The sequence below is a fragment of the Pyrus communis genome, chromosome 11 (genome assembly GCF_041283825.1).
Source record: "Pyrus communis isolate YQ-2024b chromosome 11, ASM4128382v1, whole genome shotgun sequence".
Lineage (NCBI taxonomy): Eukaryota > Viridiplantae > Streptophyta > Magnoliopsida > Rosales > Rosaceae > Pyrus > Pyrus communis.
Window position 1 is genome coordinate 28,773,797 of NC_142575.1, and position 22,948 is coordinate 28,796,744.

General features: G+C 34.5%; 1 protein-coding gene, 1 long non-coding RNA gene and 1 other non-coding gene across 4 annotated transcripts; 2 read left to right on the forward strand and 1 right to left on the reverse strand.

Annotated features, from left to right (window-relative positions):
* Positions 1-3,387, reverse strand: LOC137741398 (uncharacterized). 2 transcript variants are annotated; one of them, XM_088680581.1, is made up of 6 exons: positions 1,994-3,387; positions 1,631-1,744; positions 1,011-1,180; positions 832-921; positions 717-800; positions 389-617 (listed from the first exon to the last, which is right to left on the reverse strand). In XM_088680581.1, the coding sequence occupies exons 1-6, from the start codon at positions 2,705-2,707 to the stop codon at positions 497-499; spliced, it is 1,293 nt and encodes a 430-aa protein (XP_088536707.1). In that variant the 5' UTR covers positions 2,708-3,387; the 3' UTR covers positions 389-496. The 2 variants fall into 2 exon arrangements, with proteins under 2 accessions (XP_068337220.2, XP_088536707.1); XM_068481119.2 differs by having other exon boundaries at positions 1-617; positions 717-921.
* Positions 3,388-14,154: 10,767 nt separating this feature from the next.
* On the forward strand, positions 14,155-14,228 carry TRNAI-UAU (transfer RNA isoleucine (anticodon UAU)). Its single transcript has one exon. It is a non-coding gene; the product is annotated as a tRNA-Ile (tRNA).
* Positions 14,229-19,169: 4,941 nt separating this feature from the next.
* LOC148693234 (uncharacterized) lies at positions 19,170-20,460 on the forward strand. The gene is made up of 3 exons (XR_015953677.1): positions 19,170-19,768; positions 19,851-19,948; positions 20,087-20,460. It is a non-coding gene; the product is annotated as an uncharacterized LOC148693234 (long non-coding RNA).
* The last annotated feature ends 2,488 nt before the right edge of the window (positions 20,461-22,948 follow it).

Here is a 22,948-nt window from a genome sequence, read left to right on the forward strand (position 1 = left end):
TGGAGCTAAAAATAAGCCTTACCATTTATATTGAAAGTGTATGTGCCTACCCCACATAAAAGACGATAGGACAAAGCACAATCAGTTCAGATCCTCCACAATCCACATGCAAAAGTTTGTTAGCAACTGCAGTGCCTCGGTCATCTATCATCCCCCAACCAAAAACAAACTCAAAACATAACTCACAAGTCCCCAAAACCCCAAGGCACACAAGCACGTCGGCTTCATAAAAATACAATTGTAACCACTCATACTGACAAATCTGCATCTCCCTTTTTTTTTCAAACTTTTCACCCTTCACAAGGCTCAAGCTTACATATGCAAATTTAGACCCATCTAAGTCTAAATTTGAATCATGAAAAAAAAGGAATTTTCTAATATGGTTTCCAGAGAAAACAAGTACCACAAGAAAGGGCCTAATCAATAAATAGAAACGGATTTTATAACCTCAAATTGAGATCAACACTTTCTCCTACTTCACCATTACAATTGTTGTTTAGAGTGGTTGCTGCCCTACCATTTTGTGACTTTGCTGGTGGGAAGAAGCTGTAGAAAGCTTGTTGTGGATTTGGAATACTTGGTCCAGGCTGGTAATATGTGTCATCTGCGTTATTCCCCTATAACGATTCGGATGAATGAAAAAAAATTAGAAAATGAAATGAAAATGCAAAACAAAGTTAGTGAAATGAGAAGTGGGAAGTGTTCATTTATCTCACTTGATAGGGGAATGATTCGAAATCTGGAACTTCGCGGTTATGAAAAGCAAGATAAGATGGAGGGAGTTTGAGTTTTGGGCTAGGACATGTCCAACTAGTTGAAGGAGGGGCTAGGGTGAGAAAATCTCCATTGACATTCCCATTTTCTTTGATGCTGCTTCTCGAATTCGACTCTGAAATTGAATTTGAGCATGAAGGGCCTTCTCTGAATATGGGGCAAAAGAAAGGAAAACCAAGTCAGCAAAATAATGTGCTTGTTATAAATAAGTGGAAGATAATTAGAGATAAATTGACCTGAAATTTGGGTTGATTGCTGGGTCAAAATTGAAGGGGGAGCTGTTCCCACATGAAGTTCCTTCATCTGTTCTTATAGGTGGAGCAACAAAGGTAGGGAACTTGAAGTTGATGGAGGGGACAGATGGATTCTCCAGAGAAAATGGATAGGGCCTCTTCATGCCAACCATCTACTACATATTAAAGATAGCAAGAATTAATGGAAGTATTATAGCGATATTCTTTCTTATCTAAACTACGAGGAGGAAATTTAGAGTTTAGGCTTAGATGGAAGATGACACTGCTATTGGCAACTTGGCTTGCTACGCCTAGGTTTGCAGAAACACCAATCTCTTAGGTGCCTCATAAAATTACCGAACAGACTGTACTCAAATTCAAATTCAATTCGAACAAAATAAAACAAACTGAAATAAAATATACAAATTCTTTCTGAATTCCAATATAAGAAATAGGATTTCCAACTCTAATGAGATCCCAATTGTTGGACTATTTCCCACTAGGAAGAAGGATTTGCAAATAAAGTACTGAGAAATTTAATTTTTGAGATGCGAAAATTAGATATATATTTCAGGAAAATGAAGCAATCATCTAGGCTGATTATAGAGGTGAACAGAACGAACCTTTTCTTCATCCGGCCACATAGGAGCATGGTTGCTGTAATAGCTTTGGTTTGAAGGGGGCTCTATCTGAAAATTTAGTACAGATGATGTTGAAGTTGCTGTTGACACATTCACCTGCAAGATTTTCCACATCCCAACAATTCATTAGCAAATAGAATTAGAAAAGTGCATCATCAAAAGTGATTTCTTCATGTAACTAAATTTTAATTTTTGATATGACGATATTTTAAACTATTTTAATCTATAGAGAGGAGGGCACACTACCCTGATTTAATATGCCTAACTCGCATGTATCATTTCTTCACATAATTACAAAATTTATGAACCAAATAATGAAGAAAATAGAGTAGAAAAATGTGTTACCATTGAAGGAGGGGGAGGTGATGGTGGTGGTGGTAGCGGTGGAGGAGGGTGCTGTCGATGAAATTGATGTGTTCTTGTTGGAAAATTGGAGATAGCCCAAATGGGGTTGTTGTTGTTGGACTCAAAAGGCACATTCAAATTAGACCTGAATGCCAATCCAGGATCCAACCCAGGATTAGAACTCTCTTGATGATCAAGAACATTGAACTCACACGGATTCCACAAGTTGGGAACATGATTCCCATTCCCACAACCATTAGTATTATTATTGTTGTAACTATTTCTCTTTCCAAATGGAACAGTGCCACTGCTGATCATTAACTTTCTACCATCAACGCCGCTGTGGGCCGGTGGAATCAACGGCGGCTGGAAAATTGAGTTTGGAGAAGGCAGATCCAGTGATGGGAATGGGATTGAAGAGGGAGGCTGATAAAAATGCCTGATCGGAACCGAACTAGGACATGAAGATGAAGTAGATTTAGTTGGTGATGAGAGAGAAGATGGTGGGGTGGTGGACAAAATTGCAGCAGCAGCTGCTTTCTTCTGCTGTTCTTCAAGCCTGATTTTCTCAAGCTGTGCAACACCAAGTCCTCTCTGTGGCACTTTTTTCTGCTTTGTTTTTTTGGATGAAGATCTGCTACTGATGATGTTATTGCTTCCCAATCCAATAATTCCATTGCTAGTGTTTTGGGTTTGTTCTTCCTCATGAGCCATTTCTTTTGCTATGTTAATAATTCCATCTACTTTTACAACAGTTGACAAAACAATTATGGGACTTTTGGATCAAACCCAGAAATTGAAAAGGGAATTTATGGGAGAAAAGCTCGATCTTGATGATGATTTTAGTTGGAGGAGGAACATGTTCTTGTGGCTTTTGTAGTGCTTGCTCTGGTTCTTTTCTTTTTTTGAAGTTTCAAGAAACAAAGAAACAAAGATTGGAGAGAGAGAGAGATCCAAACCTTTGATTTTCAAGAAACCATGATATGAAAACAAACTCGAGAGGAATTTAAGATTGCCCAAAATCTCGTTTGGCGAGGAAAAAACCCAAAAGCCTAGCCAAGTTTTTAGCAAAAAAAAAGTACAAAAATTAAAAAGGCAGAGGAGAGAGAGGGAGAGGGGGAGAGAGAGAGAGAGAGAGAGAGAGAGAGTGAGTGAAGAGGAAGAGAGATTATCTGAGAGGTTCAGATTTTACTCACATGCAGTTGCTTGTCTGAGACAGATGAGATGACACAGGAGAGAGAGTGAGTTTATATTTGCAAATTTATGACCAAAAAATCTGTATCTTTTGTAGGGTTTTTTTTTGAAATTCAAACCATGCAAATCTAGAGCACTATGAATAATATTTTTCTCAAATTTGTCGCCCACATTCTCGCTCCACTCCTCATTTGCTTCCTAGACCGACTCTTATGAGCTCTGTTTTCTCTCACTCACTCACTACTTTCTCTCCCTGAGAAGAGAAGTGAGAGCCAAAAGCCAAAAGTCAAAAGCCGAAAGTCGAAAGCCTAAAGCCGAAAGCCAAAAAGCCAGATTTTTGCTCTCCAAATTCCAATTGCGTTTGTTTACGAGTTACCAAATTGAGCTGAGAAGCTACAGTGTCACAATTGCTTTGCTTGTTTGTTTCATTTTTGGGCAACCATGCATGGCTTGGTTTTGTAGCTTTAGCGTAGGGCCTACCACCTCAACTCCCACGTACAGAGGCCCTTTTAAATTATCAAGAGATTTTTTAGTGTGTCGGGAACATGATTGGTACATCGTGTTGTAATAGAATTGGTTAGAAACTTAGATAAAAAATTCACTCAATTATATTATGACAATTGCTATATCCAATGGTGTTCCCGATACACTGTAAATTTCTCATCCTAACACCGACACTTGCATGGATTTCACCACCATTAAATTTACCAAATGTGGTAACATATATTTTTACTAGCATGTTCTTGGGATTTGAAAAGTATAATGTGGTGTATATGGGAGTTTTCACATTCTTATTTGGACTGCATTTTAATTTAAAAATCGACTTCGTGTTCGTATGGCAAAATTCCTTTCGCACGTTGGTTGGTACTATATTTGAGTATTACATACTCGTTTCTTTGATAGGAAAGCTAGAAAAATAAACAAATACCATATGCAAACTCTTCTTATACGAATTAAGATAAATGCTTGTTGTTTTCTGCAATGATGTTCAAAACTTGAAATTGTTTTTGTGACGTGAGTTTTTCAGTTGTTTAAGTGTCCCTTAGTTTTACCTTTTTCAATTTGTTTCATATACAATTTTGTTAAAATTTGTATCTTGTACACGTTATTGATGTAAGTTTAAATTTTAAATGAATATATATTGATGATTTGAATGACATGTTGTTAAAGCAAAGCTCGTTCCCTATTATTGTCATTTCAAAACGCCAATGAATATATATTGGTGATTTGAATGACATGTTGTTATAAGTCTTTGAGGTTATGATCGTTTCTATATCATACATGGTATATTCTATATTTAATGTGACATTGTTCATCTTTCAAGGTAAAAAAATAGTTAAAACAAATGTGAGGACCAAATGACAAATTCGACCCCATATCCATTGTCACCCTAATTTTAAATGGGGCAGTTTGATCCAGGTCCAAAAAATTCAGCTATTTTTGAATTGGGTCCAATTTTATTTGATTTTCTATTAGACCTATTTTTCCCCTTGAAAACATTTTTTTTTAATTCTTTAAATTTGAATCTTCAAATACGTTTATCTATCTATTTTCTAATTAAAAACATTTTAAAAACACATTATTACAAATGTTATAAGTTTATCAAAAATTAAAAGAAACATTGTCAGAGGTAGATAAAAAATAAAATAAAATTTTTGTAGTGTAGGTAGATAATATTAATTAATATATGATAGAGGTAGACTATGAACAAAAACTTATCGTATAGATAGATAATACAAAATAATTTGTGATACAGATAAACTATGAACAAGAACATATCGTATAGGTAGATAACACAATTAATTTGAGATGGAAAAAATTGTGATATATAGGTAGATAACATACAATTAATCTATAATATAAGTAGAATAAAATAAATATATAGAGATAGATTCATAAAAAAAATATATAATACAGGTAGATAAACAAAGCAAACAAAAAGTGAATTAATTTCCTATAAAGTTTTCACTAAAAAGAAAAGAAAAATATGTATAATCAAAGTTCAAACTAAAACTTAGGTGGAAATTAATAGTGCACGCATGAAACTCATATTTTCATGGCAATACTTCAAAGCTCCATACCACTGAAAAGAAAGTAGAAATTGTGATCTACTGATCTTGTATTTCAAAAAAGAGGAATAAATCATAAGAGCTTGAAAGAAGAAAGAAAAAGATTCAAAAGAAGAAAGGGGAGGAGAACACGGCACAAAACTAATTCTACAAGTAGGGGATTATTTTAAGGGAACTTTCATGAAAAGGACTTAGACTAAGTTTATTTTAATAAAAAAAACCATGCTATAACTTTATTTAATTAAAAAGACTTAAATTTTAATGAAAAACCCTTAAATTTTAATAAAAAAGACAAATGAACTTAAATTTTAATGAAAATGACATAATTTTAATATTAAAAAAATTTAAAAAAAAATTGATGCACGGACTTATGTGTCCTCACACTGTTTATGAAACTTATGACATTGTTTATGAAACTTACTGCACTGTTTATGAAAACTTACGACATTATTTATGAAATTTACTACATTGTTTATGAAACTTAACGGTACTACACTACTGTGCTGTGTTTGTAACTCGGCCCACTCTTTTTTCTTCCCCTTTTCTTTCTTCTTTTCCTTTTGAACACTCCAGAACTCTCTCTCTCTTCTCGAACTCTCTACCTTCTCTCTAAACCACCATAGCCAAAAAGAACTCCAAACACCATCATCACAAATTAGAATTTAATTGAGACCTCAAACAACCAAATACAAGACCTTCGCAAGTTGGGGATCCCTATGGTACCATTGCATGTAAAATTCTGTAATGGGAAGTAAGATAATCCAAGCAGGGGTTCTCAGTGAGAGTTGCTCTAATGGAATCGAGCTACAACCTTTGAAAATAGGAGGTAAAATTAGCTTGGTTTTGTTGTAATCTGTTGCTAGTATTGTCTTCTAGCATCTTGGATCAAATTTGGGTTTGAAATCTAGGTCTGATGGAGTTTTGGTGGGTGGTTAGGGGACGCTACACAAAGGATATTGAGAAGAAGAAGAAAACAGAAGTTGATATTAGTTATGTCGACAATTGAAACAGACACAAAAATCACAAACCGATCGATCTTTCTTGTCTCTTTGCTTCCTCATCCACCCTCTAACAAAGCCTGGCCAGTCTTTTATTCAATCTTCTTCAACTCAACAAAATCTACCTTAGTTACATGCTCGCTTTTATTTTACATGCACACTCACTCTCTCTCACTAGATTGATTACTAGCTACTTGCTACCACTGGAATGCCTTTAATGGAGCTAGAATCATACCTAAGAGGACCGAAGTGCCTCCTTGGTCCAGCCGAGGAAGCAGCGAATGACAGCTACTTCTTTACAGACGTCATTGATCGCGATTTTTACTTTTTATGTTTTTTTATTTATTTATTTTTGTCCTTATCATTTAAAGTCAGTGTATGGTTTTTCTTTAAAATGCAAAGATTTGAAGCCATTTTTATTAGTTTTTCTTTATTTTAAAAATAAATAATCGATTATAATTAATTTCACAGTATGAGTAAGTCTAAGGGAGGTGTATTCAATTGGGATTTTGAGAAATTTTAATTTTATTAATGAATTCAGGGCTATTCAATCAGGATTTTAAGTTATTCTCTGAAATTCAATGTGTATTCAATCAGGTTATTAAAATTCTTAGAAATGCAGGTGTATTCAATTATAATTTTAAAATAGTTTATAACATTCCAAGTGTGTAAGATCCCACATCGCTCAGGGGAGTGATCCTTATATGTATATTCTCATCCCTACCTAGCACGAGGCCTTTTAGGAGCTCACTGGCTTCGGGTTCCATCGGAACTCCAAAGTTAAGCGAGTAGCGCGCGAGAGCAATCCCATGATGGGTGGCCCACTGGGAAGTTCTCGTGTGAGTTCCCAGAAACAAAACCGTGCGTGGTCGGGGCCCAAAGCGGACAATATCATGCTACAGTGGTGGAGCGGGCCTAGGATGTGGTGGACCTCGGGCTGGGATGTGACAATCAGAGCCTAACCTTAGCCGTGGTGTGCCGACGAGGACATCAGGCCCCTAAGGGGGGTGGATTGTAAGATCCCACATTGCCCAGCAGAGTGATCCTTATATGTATATTCCCATCCCTACCTAGCACGAGGCCTTTTATGAGCTCACTGGCTTCAGGTTCCATGGGAACTCTGAAGTTAAGTGAGTAGTGTGCGAGAGCAATCCCAAGATGGGTGACCTATTGGGAAGTTCTCGTGTGAGTTCCCAGAAACAAAACCGTGAGGGTATGGTCGGGGCCCAAAGTGGACAATATCGTGCTACGGTGATGGAGCGGTTCCAGGATGCGGTGGACCCCGGGCCGGGATGTGACAAAGTGTATTCAATTAGAATTAGAATTTAAAGAATTTGGAAAAATTGAGGAATTAGAGGGAATTGGAGAGATTTTGTAGTATATTTTAAGCATCCACTAATCTCACATCTTCCCATGAGATTTCTAGTGAATTAAATCGAAATTTTACATGAAATCTCTACAAATTAGTTCAACTCCATAAAAATCATGGATTTATAAATCTATTAAAATCTCTCAAATTTCCAATTGAATATAAAATTAAGGAATAATATTAATTATTTTACTTATCATTAAGGTGTAATTTTGGCAAAAATATAACAATAAACTAATGCGGACAATGAGTCATCGGACCTAATCCAATAATTAAATAAAATTGGACTATACCCAGTAATTGTTCACAAAATTGGACTTGTTTCAAGTTTCCCATTTTAATTTCCTTTTTGCACTTTAATTTCAACTTGTTAGTTTCTATTTCCTATTTATGAAAAGTTAGTGGTAGCAATTATAAATGATATTTATTGAAATTGATTAGGAAGTTTACTTATAAAGTTAACTTTTTTCAAAGTTATGCTTTATAAGAAAAGATGTTCTGCGCTTCATATCTACCTACGGAATATAGCAAGCAGGACCGGCCTTTAGTATTTAGGGACCTTATGCAAAACTTAGATGGAGGTCTTTTATTTTTTTGATGTTATATATATATTTTTTTTCAATCTTTTCATCTATAAAACTAAAATATTATAGGTTACTACAACAAAAATAAGTTGTTTGATCGGCCATGTTTTTTTCCTTACCTTCAAGGGTCTTGAGTTCGATACATGCTGGATGCATTTTTGTTATCTGCTTTTTAAGTTTACAAATTTGCAAAAGCTTGAAAAATAGCAAAGCAATAGCACATGAATTCGAACCCAGCACATGGGCTATAAGGTAAAAAAGCTAAAACGCTACACTTAGAACCACATATATGATCATCTTTTGCATCTAATTTATTTTATATGTATCTGCATACATGTAATGAAATTTTGGGAGCTTTTCTAAATCGAGGGCCCTGTGCAGTGACACCTTTTACACACCCTCAGGGCCGGCTCTGATAGCAAGAACATAGTTGAAGAGATACAACATGAATCAATTTTTTATATGTTTTTCCCTTCGCTTGAACATACTTTGATCAAAAGCTTTCGTGCTATATATTAGGCTCTTCGGTAAGGTACCTCTCATAAAAAAAATAGTAAAAAATACATATATATATATATATATTTATGTACACATTTACACATAATATAAAAATCTACACTGAAAAGTATAAAGTGCTTGCTTTTCGTACAAATGATGTTTGCTTTCAAGTGACTATCACGCAGTTGATTTTAGTTAGGGAATTTTAACGAAAAACGTACAGTACTGTTCACTTTAACGAAAAATCATATTTTTATATTAAAAAGTCAATCTTAGTACTATTCACTTTACCTTTTATTTCGTCATTGTCATTAAAACTCAAAGTTTTCAAACTATTTTCATTAGTTTTCCTTTTTAGTTAATCTAGTCGGATCACTTAGATCACCAAATGTTTATGAACCAAGACATACAGCTCCTCATGGTTCAGCTTTATAAATTAAGTGAATAATTTAAAGGATTAGAATATGAGATTTCTCAAACCTATTGGTGATCAGAAGTTGGATTTAGGTTTTAAGCGATATCTAACATGTATCATGAAAAATAAAAATCTACCAAAATTAGACACGCTAGATCCTATTTTATTTCATTTTCATTTGGTTTATGAGCCATAAGCTCATAGGTTAGCTACTTAAATTTAAATCCCATCCAATAAGAATTTGACAGCAATCTCAGATTCTCAGCCAATTCAGGATTTGAGTCAATTAGTTAAGGTAGTCATAATCTAATTATAAATTTAATAATATGAAATAGAAAATAGATAACACAAGATGAGAGGTCACTATAATTTGAATCCTCCGATCTTGCCTTGTGACATACCACTGAGCAAAGCTAATCTCTTACTTTCTTGAGGGACCCTACTTTGGCCACAACAAACTATCCCAAGTTTTTTTATAACAAAACAAAAATGGTGCCTTTCAAGAAAAACCAGCCACCCACCATCCATATATTCCATAGAAAAGGACAGTGGAGCCTCCATGACACCACTCTTTTTGGCTTGAAAACCCTATTGATTTATTCCAGAGAACCCTATTTGAAAGTTTGTACATTTTCTTAACATCTAAATACCACTTTCGTCTCACCTCAATATAGATATAAGCGTAAATTGTAGCAATAATCCTTCAACTTTAATCAAATTAGAGCAATGGTCCCTCAACTAAAAATCAAGTACCATTGGTCCCTCAACTCATCAAAATGTGTAGCGATGATCCTTTTTATCAACTTCGCTAGAATTTTATCAAAATAAGTTATGTTGGTAGGATCATTGCTAAAATTGGTATTCGTCAACTCATCAAAACGTGTAGTTATGGTCATTTTCATCAACTTCGTTAGAATTTTGTCAAAATGAGTTATGTTGGAAGGACCATTGCTACAATTGGGTTAAAGTTGAGAGACTATTGCTCAAATTGGGTTAAAGTTGAGAGACCGTTTCTCCAGTTGGATTAAAGTTGAGGGACCAATGGCAATGAATTTTTAGTTGAGGGACCATTCTCCAGTTGAGTTAAAGTTAAAGAACTATTACTACAGTTTACTCTATATATAAAGCTATGAGGCAACCAGTACAAAAACAAAAGTGAAAAATAAGTTCTCTAGATTATTTTTATGGTAAAATAAGTCCTTAAATGGATAAAAATTACCAATTTCATCCCAACTTTTATATTTGAAGCTATTATATTCAATGTTTTGTTGATTTAAGTCATCTGACTTGAACATGACACTATTTAGAGGATAATATCGTCATTTCCTCACCATAAGCCCTTAGCGTTGCAAATCTAACCAATTTATCCCTAAAGTTAACTTCATACACTAAGATAAGTACTTAAACTCAATGAAAACTGCCAATATATTCTCCAATGTGTATCATATGAAAGTCACGTGACTTGAATCGATGAAAAGTTGAATAAAATAGTTTAAGATCTATATAAGTAGGGGATGAAATTGACAATTTTTAATGAGTTTAAGGACTTATATTACTGAGAAAAAAAAACAATTTAGGGACCTAATATTCAATCGTGTAATAACTTTGGCGACTAAATAAACACATTACTCAGTGTTTATGTAGGGGTAGGTTCAGTACAGTTACCGTATCAAATCTCTCGTACCAATTACTGTACCAAACTTTCGGTATACCGAAGTTTGGTTGGTATGGTATGGCAATGGTAATTGCCACTTTGTTTTGGGACAAAATCTATTTTTGTTTTTTTAACCCAATTCAAGGGCAAAACTTTTTTTTGTACTTTTATCTCATACATTGTAGTCTAAATTCATCTATTATTCACCATTCACAATTCACACACACAATAATTCAAATGATGCATCAAGATCTTGATGAAAATTAAGCTTACAATCCAAATAGAAATTACGAACCAAAACAAATAGAAGTTAACAATCTAAATAGAAGTTAAAGTTTCAAACCAAATGAAAATTGGAACTAAACTTCAAAAAGTAAAATTCATTGATCAATTCTTCAAGTTTGAGATGTCAAAGCTTTTGGAGGAGGCATTGAACTTGTAGAAGATTGAGCTTGTGTCAAGCCTACATTACAAACAAAGAAAATATATTAGTAGCTAGAAGAATTAAAGTTGAAAACCATTTAACAACATATTTACTAAAAAAATTAAGCATATCTTACTTGTTTCCACTTCTTCCATTTCCTTGTAAAATTGAAGCATATCTTCCATTGGTTCCTTGTAGAAGTTTACTTCATACGCCCTAAACTAATCACTAGTACACACTAGTGCCTCTACCATTTTAGGAGTCAAAGATACCCTAAAAGGGTCCACAACCCTCATCCCTAGGCTAAATGCATTTTCACTAGCAACGGTACAATGGGGATTGCAAAGATATCCTTGGCTATTTGTGAAAGAATTGGGAACTGTTTTGTGTTTGATTTCCACAAACTCAAGAGATCAAAGCCACCAATAACAATGCTAATATAAGGAGCGGCGAAGTACTTATCAACTTCATTGGATATCTCCAAAAGGCGTTGCTTCCTTCTTTTTTGTATAAGCTCCATCATCATTTCAATTTTGTTCACATCGCCCCCACAAGCTTGAATTATGAACTCCTCATTTAGTTCCACATCTTCCAATAGAGCCCCAATGGTAGTAGAAGAACTACCCCTCCAATACTCATTATACAAATCAAGCAAGCATTTTTTTTAATCTCTTATACTCATTATACAAATCAAGCAAGCAATGGAATATTATAAATATGTGTTAATATAATTATATATTATATTATATTTTCGGTACGGTACGGTAATATCGTGATAATGGTATCCATTCCCAATACCGTACCATGAAATTTCAGTATGGTTCAATACCGTACCATTACCGATTGACACAAAATCAGTATGTCATGGTTGGCACGACAATTTACATCACACACACTCTAAAAATATATAAAATTAAAATTAAAAGGTGCATGAAAGGTAAAATGGGGTGTATGAAAATAACGCATCCTTCAAAAATTGAGAATGAGTTTGACATTACAATAAAATAGTTGTTTGCTGAGAAATTATTTATGTGCTAAAAGTCATAATTTCATCGTAATAGAGTTTTAGTGAGGAAATAATTTTATCCTTGCTAGCAATTGTACACATACTATGCACATCATAAATCATAATATATACAAGCAATTGTACACATACCATGCACATGATTATTAAAGTAAAAAATAAAATTAAAAGAGAGAAAATATAAATAGTTTTGGACGCTAAAGTTTTTTGTGACGACCTTCAAACAGTTTTTGGTCGCTAAAGAGGTTGTTTATATTTTTAGTTACTGTTTATGGGTAAATGTTTCGTCATTAAAAGTTTATTATATTTAGGAGAACAACGTGGAAGAGAGAGAGAGACAGAGGTGGAAGAAAAGATAGGTGTCGCAAATTAATATGGTCATTCCATCATAATTTTGTCAAAATTTCTGTTATGTGGTGATATGCACATAAATGGGCACCATAAGTCATTTTTTCTCACAAATGATCCTGAAATTAACCCACCCCATCAAAATGAAAATCAATTAATGTAGTCTTTGAAATAAGTGTCTCATATCAATATGATCCTTCCGTCACAATTATGTCAAAAAAATATGTTATGTGCTGATGTAACACATAAATTTGTTTCACAAGTCTAATTAAATTAAAAGTAAATTGGAAAAAAAGTTTTAATAATTTAATAATTAAAAAGTTGTCAACCCAAAAACCCAATCTCGCAATTAACTCCAATCCCAACCCACGCTCCTCTACCTTTATCTACAGTAGCCTTCGCCATCTCTTCTTTGAAAAAGAATTCTTGAGACACACATCTTTATACTCTTTGACACCCTTAAACAAATTGGACCAAGATCGATATCACCTTTGTGACGGCTTAGATTGGTTCTATGATGTCAATGTTAAGATTTGGGCGATCGACTTCCTTACAACCCTAATCTTAGAGAGCTTGTTGGGCACTCATCTGGTGATCCTTGTGACGCGGAGAATGGCGAGCTTTGCCTTGAGATAATGTCACTTTGCATAAAGGTATTTTGATAACTTTTTAAATTAATTACTAAATTATTAATGCCACATCAGCACATAACAAAAAATTTTGATTGAATTGTAATGGAATGACCATATTGATTTGCGACACCTATATTTAAAGATTACAGTGCTCGATTTTCAATTTCAGAAACCATCTTGATGGTGTGAGGTCATTTCAAGGACATTTGTTATTAAAACCCGTTTATCTTGTGGGACTCATTTATGTGTCATATCAATATCTAATAGAATTTTTGGCAGAATTGGGACTGAAAGACTGCATTGATCTGCGACACTTATTTTCAAATACTACATTAATTGATCTTTTATTTCAGATATCATCTTGATGATGTAAGTCAATTCCAGAGACCATTTGTGATAAAACCTTTATCATATTGGCCATAATTTTTATTTTGATTATTTTTCTTTAGTTTTATGGATAGATTTTTAGAATGGCCCTTTCACCATCTTTTGATTGACAAAAAATGTCTTATGAGGGCTCTTTTTGAAATGAATGAAAACGCTTATGGTGAAAATGTTTATAGAACCAATTGATAATAAAAATGCAAGTGAATCTTGAAAATACACTTGAAGTGCATCTTGCAAGAAACACGTAACTCATAAGTGCATAATATTTTTTGCACAAAGCACTTCAAGTACTTTTGAAACCCAAAAACATTTTTTCTAAAAACATTTTTAGTCAAAATACTTTCAAACAAACGTTTAATAAGGAGTATAGACATAAATTAGGTGAATGAACCGCTAGGTGTGGGTGCTTCCTATTTTTTGGTTGGACTCTACTCCATCTAGAAAAAAACCCCTTTACGAATCATATGAACAGGTGTGAATTAATAGAATAACCATATAATTGTTCTTAGAATTTTCAATCCACAATCTGTTATAAAAATGTTAAATCAATTTAATACAACAAGTAGGTCCCGTAGCTCAGTTGGTTAGAGCGTTGGTCTTATGAGCCGAAGGTCGCGGGTTCGAGCCCCGCCGGGACCATATTTTCAGTTATGTGTGAATTTTTTAACCTTATTTTTGTACACTTCATCGAAATTTCACCATATTAACCATTTGATATTCTGCAAGCATACGAGACTGTGCGTTTTGTATTGTTCGACTGTTTAGTGTATTTTTATTGATTTTTATCTAGAGTTCTAGGTTTCGATCCGGAATCATTTGGTTCCTCTTTCGATCCCGTTTTGTATATTTTGGTATGTGTCCTCACAATTTCCTAGCACTTGTAATGTGGTTTATGTGATAGAGCAAGTGATTTATGTGGTTGATTTGTGAAGGAAATTCAGCAGTTTTCTGAATTGTATCTGGTATATATGAAGTGTTCTGTACTGTGGCATATTAGCAGCATCTTGATTAATACGAATGAGTACAGGGAGAGATTCGGGTTTATGAAGATGTTTAATCACCGGAAAGAAAGATTGAACATGGAAGCAACGTAAATTACTGTTACTTGTATTAAAGTTTTTCATTGGGAAATTGATTGGCTCATCAACTTTTGCTCAAGAATTGCTTCTCAAATTTTGTGTCTGTTACTATTCTAATCTGCATTGATACCCTATTTTAAGGCAGGTACAATCTGGTGTCCAAAAATCAAATGCCAGTCCTGGTAAGCTGCCGCTCAGATTTAAGCTTCATTTCCGACATCTAAGGTAAATCATTATAATGTGTACAATATTTTCGCGCTTCGGTTGTATATTATAACTAGCTTTCATGCACACGTGAATATTATAACTAGCTTTCATGCACGCGCTCATGCGCGTGCAGAAGACATTTTTTTAATCATGGCATGCTACGCACGACTTACACATTTTAAATGTATTTATATGCGTAAATTGACAAAAGAAAAGTCAGATATTTGAAGTAAATAAATAATTTTAGATTATACTAGAAGAAACCCCTCATAAACCAATTAAAGCAGCTGAATTCACATAATAAAATCGGTTTCTATAGAATTTAGATTAAGAATAGAGAAAATAATATTTAATATATAATTGATTGAATCACATTATTGCTAGCCCATTGTAAGGCTAAGCACACTCCATCCCCCTTAGTTGTAGATAATATCGTTTATTAGAAAGAAAAAAAACCATTTGACAATTAATTTAATCATATTAATATCCGCGAGCGAAAAATCTTTTTTTATAAAGAAAATAATATTTAATAAACAATTGATTGAATCACATTATTGCTAGCCCATTGTGAGGCTAAGCCCACCCCATTTCCCTTAGTGTAGATAATATCGTTTGTTAAAAAAAAAACAATAATTTGACAACTTATTTAATCACATTATTATCTGCGTCTGAAATACCTTTTTTATAATCGGCATTACATGTCTCTTAAGATGTTTTAAACACAACATTCATGATTTTTCTTATTTTTTATTATATTTTTCTGTCTTCTTCACGTGGACACCATCAACTTTTGCTCATCCTTCTATTTTTTTATTCTTTTCTCTCTTCCCACTTATATTTATATTATATTTTATAATGACCAAATTACCCATGCATTATTTGATATATTATATTGGGCTCCTTTTGGATTTTTTTGATTGAGGGGCAATTGTGTCCTATGGATTTTTGTTGAAGCCGTGACCCCAAAGTGGGGCTCTGGCTTTCTATATAAAAGATTTTCGTGTGAGTATGTGCTTCGGTATGATTAAGTCATTTGTATTTTTTTTAAACTCTTTGTTCTTGTAGAATCATTCATTTATGATGCAGAAAATCAAATGGTATGCAAGAAAGAAATTGTTTCATCCAAGGGGAGCAGTGAGCTAGATATCAATATTTGACTGAAGGTGAAATGGCTTAGGGTACAAGCAACAACTGCACTGAGTATTTACATTTAGGGGAATAGAATAAGATCAAATTTGATCTCGCCATGATCAAGGGATCCACACACATTAAGCTTAAGAAACTTGAGGTAACGTTGAAGAATGTAACAATATCACAACAGAAAATTGACAAAATAAAATACAAATATAATGAAGTGTTCAACTACTAATTGCACCGAGTCTTTTCGTTTTTTGCTTTTCTGTATGAGCAACGAGGGCCATTTCGTAGCATCCCAAAGATTAATACGCGTTGTGTGGAGGTTAACCTAATTTTCATCTACTTGCCACCGGCATCTTTTCTTTACCTTCCTTTGCAGGTACCTTGTTTTGCCCTTTTGGTACTCATAACAGAATTTACTCCTGTTTAACTTCTGCGTCCGCGGTTGTTAGCTACAGTTTTCAATCTATTTTAAACATGCTTTACCACATTTCCCATGCCATTTCATGTGAACTTTTCATCAATAAGAACTGCGACCAACGACGGAGTCTATTTTGTCCACTCTTTCCAAAGTGAATCAATTTCTTCTAAGTGAAACCAGATTAACCCAGTTTTGCTGTTGTGAAACGCATTACTGCCCATGTCTGTCGTAGGTGAAGCGGCAAAATGCATGCACCATAAACTTTTGTTTGCGTGAACTTTTATAGTCCTTGTTAGGCCTGAAATTGAAGCAAAGGCTAGCTAGTTGTCCATGTCAGGTCACATGGACTTAGCTATTAATGAGCTCAGCCCACCAAAACCAAATTGGACTGGTTATTCTATCTCATGCAGTGCGTCGCAACAGAAAGCTTCTACTCAGTTTGAACGATTCAACGATTCTGCAGCCTTGGGGTTTTGAATTAAGTATTTTTGTAATATATATATATATATATATATATATATATATATATATTTATTTATTTATTTCTTTTGTTATCTGTTATGTTTTTAAAGAGTTTGGTTTCATCTGAAACTCTCTTTGTAAACTCTATATAATGGAAGTATAGAGAAGGCTAAAATTATCTAGCCTAATTACATTCAAACTGAATACCTTACCGGTACCATCCATCTCTGCGTACAAAGACATCCCTCTTCACCCCGTGGCTCTTTCTGCTGACGTTTGAGTCTCAATGTCCCCAACTTTCTCACTATTAAATTGAATCGTAACAACTATCCATTGTGGAGGGCTCAATTCATCCCTCTGCTTCGTAGTAGGGGTCTTCTGCCATTTGTTGATGGTTCATCTTATTGTCCTCCTCCATTTATCACTAATGATGAAGGAAACTCCATTTATCACTAATGATGAAGGAAACTTGGCTGATGAAGTCAATCCTAGATTCATTAACTCACCACGATGTTGAAGCACACGATTACGCGATGAAGCATATCGTTCCTGGGGGGTCTTAGCAGCAACAAAAACTTTTAATAACAGACAGCACATTGGGAGTGAGAGAACTGAGCAGCCACGACAACGTCGACAAGACTACTTGGTCTTGTTGAATCCATGCGTCAAATTAGGAGTCAAATTTCCTTCATCGTCAGTGATAAAGGCATGAGGACACTGAGATGAACCATCAACAAATGGCAGAAGACCCCTACTAACGAGGGGAGGGATGAATTGAGACTTCTGCAATGGATAGTTGTTACGATCCAACTTAATAGTAAGAAGTTGGCGACATTGGGACCATAAACAGCAGCGAAAAGAGTCATGGGGTAAAGAGGGATGTCGTTAGACGCAGAGGCGGATGATACTAGTAAGGGACTCAATTTGAATGTAATTAGGCTATATAATTTTAGCCCTCTATAAATTTTCATTATATAGAGTTGACAAAGGGAGTTACAAACAAAACCAAACTCTTCAAAAACACAACAAATTACAAAAGGGACAAACACAAAGAATACTCATGAATGCAGAGAATCAAATGTTGTTGGTTCTTGGTGTGGAGTGATAAGCTAAGCTGGCCAACCAAATTCAAATGGTTCTTCTATCTCATCCAATCCGTTGCAACAGAAAGCTTCTAATCAGTTTGAATGCATGGCATTGAATGCATGGTGAGTTCAGATATTTTTCTTCTTCTGGAAAACGGATCTTAATCCAATTGTACAATCTGATAAGATTATCTGGCATTGAATGCATGGCAGCATGACTGGTGAGTTCCAGGTGAAGGACAACTGTTGAAGTTACGGTTTCACGACGAGTCTTGTGAGTTTATCCTTATTCCATCAAACAAATCATGTTAGAATAGGGTTTCTTTTTTCATTGTGTGCTGCTTTTGTACATTTGTGGTTGGTGCGACCTAATGAGCTTTGTTTGTGGATTCCTATGCTTTATATTATATTGTTCGTTTTATTGCATAAATATATTGTTATTTTTAATGCCCATCCATGCAGTTAAAGATATTGAGTGTGTCCTCCTGCCTTTATCGCTGATGATGAAGGAAATTTGACTGATGAAGCCAATCCATGCTTCAACAAGACTAATTGGTCTTACTGAATCCATGCTTCAAAGCTGGATTCACTTCATCATCAGTCAAATTTCCTTCATCATCAATTACGAAGGCAGAAGGATACTGAGATGAACCATCAACAAAAGGCAAAAGACCCCGGCTACGAAGGAGAGGGATGAATTGAGTCTTCCGCAATGGATAGTTGTTATGATCCAACTTAATAGTGAGAATTGAGAAAGTTGGCGACATTGGGACTAGAGACAACAACGAAAAGAGCAATATGGCGTGGAGAGGGATGTCGTTAGACGCAAAGGGATGATGCTACTAAGACCATCTCCAACAATGACCTAAAACCTAAAATTTCCCTTTTTTTCCCCCCCAAAATCTACTCCAACCCATGACCTAAAATTAACCTAAAACCTAAAACTTATTCTGAGGCCAAATACCAGCCTAATTTTAGGCCACAAAGCAAAATGAGTCCCACCAACTGAGACTGAAACAAGGGCTGTGAAGCCCACTGCCCAGCTTCCACTCGCCCAGACAGAGAGATCATGCCTACACGCGCCAGAGAATGACACAAGCTGGGCCCACCCACGTGGGGTTGTCCCCCGGGTGTCAGCCGACTATGTAGCCCAACGACTACTTTTTTCAATCCAACGGCTGGATTTAAATGGGCCGTTGGTTAATCCAACGGTCCAGGTTCAAATTATTATTTTTTTAGTTTTATATTTATATATTTATTGAATCCAACGGCTTAGATAGAATATAATCAAATCTAACGGTAAAAAAAAAGATCTAACGGTCCAAATTTAAATCCAACGGCTAAAATAATTTAAAACAATTATTTAACTTAAAATTCAACCAAAAACTCTATAAATACCTATCTATGTGTTCAAACATCCACACAAAACTCACTTTTCTCCTACAATTCTTCCAATTTTTCTTTCTACCATTTCTTCTCATTTCCAAATTTTTCAAGATGGCAAAAGAGCATGTTAGAGGTCGTAATTGGACATTTGACGAAGATATTACTTTATGTTTGGCATGGATTTCTGTTAGCGAAGATGGTGTCGTTGGCACGAACCAAAATAGAAAGGTTTTGTGGGGTAAAATCGTTGATAAGTTCCATGAAAACTCCAACGCCGGTCGAAGGGAAGTTGGTGGTGTTTATGATTGGTGGAAGATTATCAACAAAGCGTGCACTTTGTGGAAGGGAAGCTTGGAGAGAGCCATGGTTGACATGCCTAGTGGAAGGGGCGCCTCAGAAATTGTGAGTTTATTTGTTGATATTTTAGTTGTCATGTACATAATAATATTTTGCAACTAATTATTTTTATGTATTTGTTGGATAGGGTGACAAAGCAATGGCAATTTACAAGACAAGAACTACACCAAAAAATCAAGCTTTTAAGTTGCATCATGCTTGGAACATTCTCAAGGATTGTCCGAGGTGGGGAACCGATGCGAACCAACAATGTGGAAGATTATTTCATAGTGAAGCCCCACCCCCAAATGATGTTAATGAAGGTGTGAATTTTGCTGACAATGAAGGTGTCGAACAAATGACCTCAACTTCTTCTTTTGCAAGGCCCCCGGGTAGAGATAAGCAAAAGGAAGCAAAGAGAAAAGGGAAGTCCCAAGATCCGACACATGCCCAATTTGCTAGCGAAATGGCAATAATGAACGAAATCCAGTGCCGTCGGCAAGAAGAATCGCCCCAAATGCTTTTGGCCATGAAGGAAGAAGGGGATAGGGAGCAAGAAAGGTACGAAACTAATTTGATAATGGAGGACCTCGACAAATACACTCCAGAGAGGAAGAGATACTTACGTGGTAAGCAAAAGGAAATTTTACGAAGGAATGCCACAAGGAGTATATTTCAAGATGATGATTCATCTCAAGACTATCACCCAAGTCCATCACCAAGTCAAGATGGTGAATATCATTATTAAGTTTATGTAGTCTATGAGTTTTTTATTGTATTAAGTTTATGTAGTTTATTAATTGTTTTTTTTTTATTTTTTAAGTTTATGTGGTTTATTAATTGTCTTTTTTTATTTTTTAAGTTTATGTGGTTTATTAAATGTCGTTGGTATTAAGTTTATGTGGTTTATCTTGATTTTCATGTATTGATTTAGGGATTTTTCAAAATTTATCGGAATTTAAATATTTTTAGGTAAAAATGTTCATAAAATTAATTTAGGATAGTCTACATAAATTTTTTTTTTTAAAAGTTAATTTAAAAAAAAATAGCCTTAATTCATTCTTTGATAATCTGGGGCTAAAATTTTAAAACAGAAGGGTTGGAGTAGAAAAGCTGTTTCTGGGCTAAAACCTAAATTTTCTGAGCTAAATATTTTTAGGTTTTAGGTCACCATTAGAGATGGTCTAAGGAACTCAATTGAATGTAACGTGGCTAGATAATTTTATAGAGTAGAAAGTATGAAACCAAACTCTTTAAAAACACAAGTAGTAACGAAAGAGATCAATACATACATTACATAATTCAAATCCTCAGGCTGCATGATCGTTGAACCATTGAAACTGAGCAGAAGATTTTTGTTGCAACGCATTGAATGAGATAGAAGAACCATATGAACTTGGTTTTGCGGGCTTAGCTTATCAACTCAAACTCTCTTTGTAAACTCTTAATAATGGAAATATATAGAAGGCTAAAATTATATAACCCAATGACATTCAAATTGAGTCCCTTATAGGTATGAAGTTTTACCTTAAAAGGCATCAATGCTATTAGCAATAGATCACGTATTTTTTACTTGAAGATTATTGTAGTACATTTCGATATGAGATTATATCGCCTTACTAGTGTCCGTATAGGCTTATTCTTTTGTTCACCATGGATCAAGAATTTTGGTGGTCAATTATCATTGAGGTAATCTAATGGCAATCCATATAGTTGGAGTGGGAGCGTCTTAGCAGCACTCAAGAAACAATTGTTATTTGCCTCCACTCGAATGAGTTTACTAAATGATGACTTTGAGGTAATCTAAACAATTGTTAGAATAAATGTAAAAATATAGAGAATAAGTTGAATGATAACTTTGATATATGACTTAAATGGTTTCTTTAAAATGTTATTTGCCCCCACTCGAATGAGTTTGCTAAAAGATTCTTAACAAATCATTTCCAGAATACAACAAAGTATGGAATATTCGATTATCGCCCATAATCATTTCATTTACCAATACTCCGTCTTTATTTTGTCAAAGTAAGTCACGGCTCCAAATCTCACCGACGATGGTTGATGCAATCAAAACTCAAATAAGAGCTTTGTCGGACAACCTGGACTCCAACTTTGGCTTGTATAGCTCAGGGATACTTCTGCAACAAATGTAAGGAAAAAATAAATGCATTGTCTGGTCCTTTGGCAATTCGAGTAATCATTGCACCTCCAGCGGTCCATTTCCAAGGAATGGCGATAACAAAGGCCAACAGATTCATGTGTGTTTCAGATATTTTTTTTTCCTGGGAAATGGATCTTAATCCAAGTGTACGATCTGATAAGATCATCTGGCATTGAATGCATGCCAGCATAACTGGTGAGCTCCAGGTGGACGACTCAGAGAACAGTACTGTTGAAGTTATGGTTTCACGACGAGTCTTTTGAGTTTATGCTTATTCCAAACTCTGTATCAAGCAATTTTCAAATAGGAAGCGAAGAGTTATTTCTTGTTTTGTTAATCAACAATTGTCGTTCACGAGATTAAAACTACTCTATCTCTTTAAGTTATAAAGTGAAACTTTGTGTGCCGTTAAACCAAATTATCTTGAATAATTGAAGAGTTAATTCAATGATAATCACACTGCTTTTCTTCCTCGCACACGTATGTTTAACTATGTCCTTGTTTTTGTGTAAATAATTTAATTTTATTGCCAGAAATAAGGAGAAGTGAGTAACCAAAAAAAAAATGTTTTCACTTCCTTCTCGTTTCTAATTATTAGATTGAAAAATTAAAAGAATAACCAACAAACAAAATTGAGAGGAGTGTAAAAGATAAAAATAGTAGTGCTGAAATCACTCCCATTAAACAAATCATGGTTAGAATAGGGTTCATTTTTCATTGTGTGCTGCTTTTGTACGCATGTCGTTGGTGCGACCTAACGAGCTTTGTATGCTGGATTCTTATAATTAATATTATATTGCATAAAATATATTACTTGTTATTTTTAATGCCCATCCGTGCAATTCAAGATCTTGTGTGTGTCCTTAACCTATAATCTCAACTGCTCAACTCAATGATTTAAATTCTTTAATCTCCAATCATTTCTTTTATGTTTTTTTAATTCTGTTTTAATTAATGAATAAGAAATTGTGACGAAATCTGCGGAGAGTTTTTAGTATGGTGGAACATGGTTCAGTATATAAAATGTAATAATACAATTGGTTAAAAACTTACAAAAATATTTAACTTATTATATTATTATATTT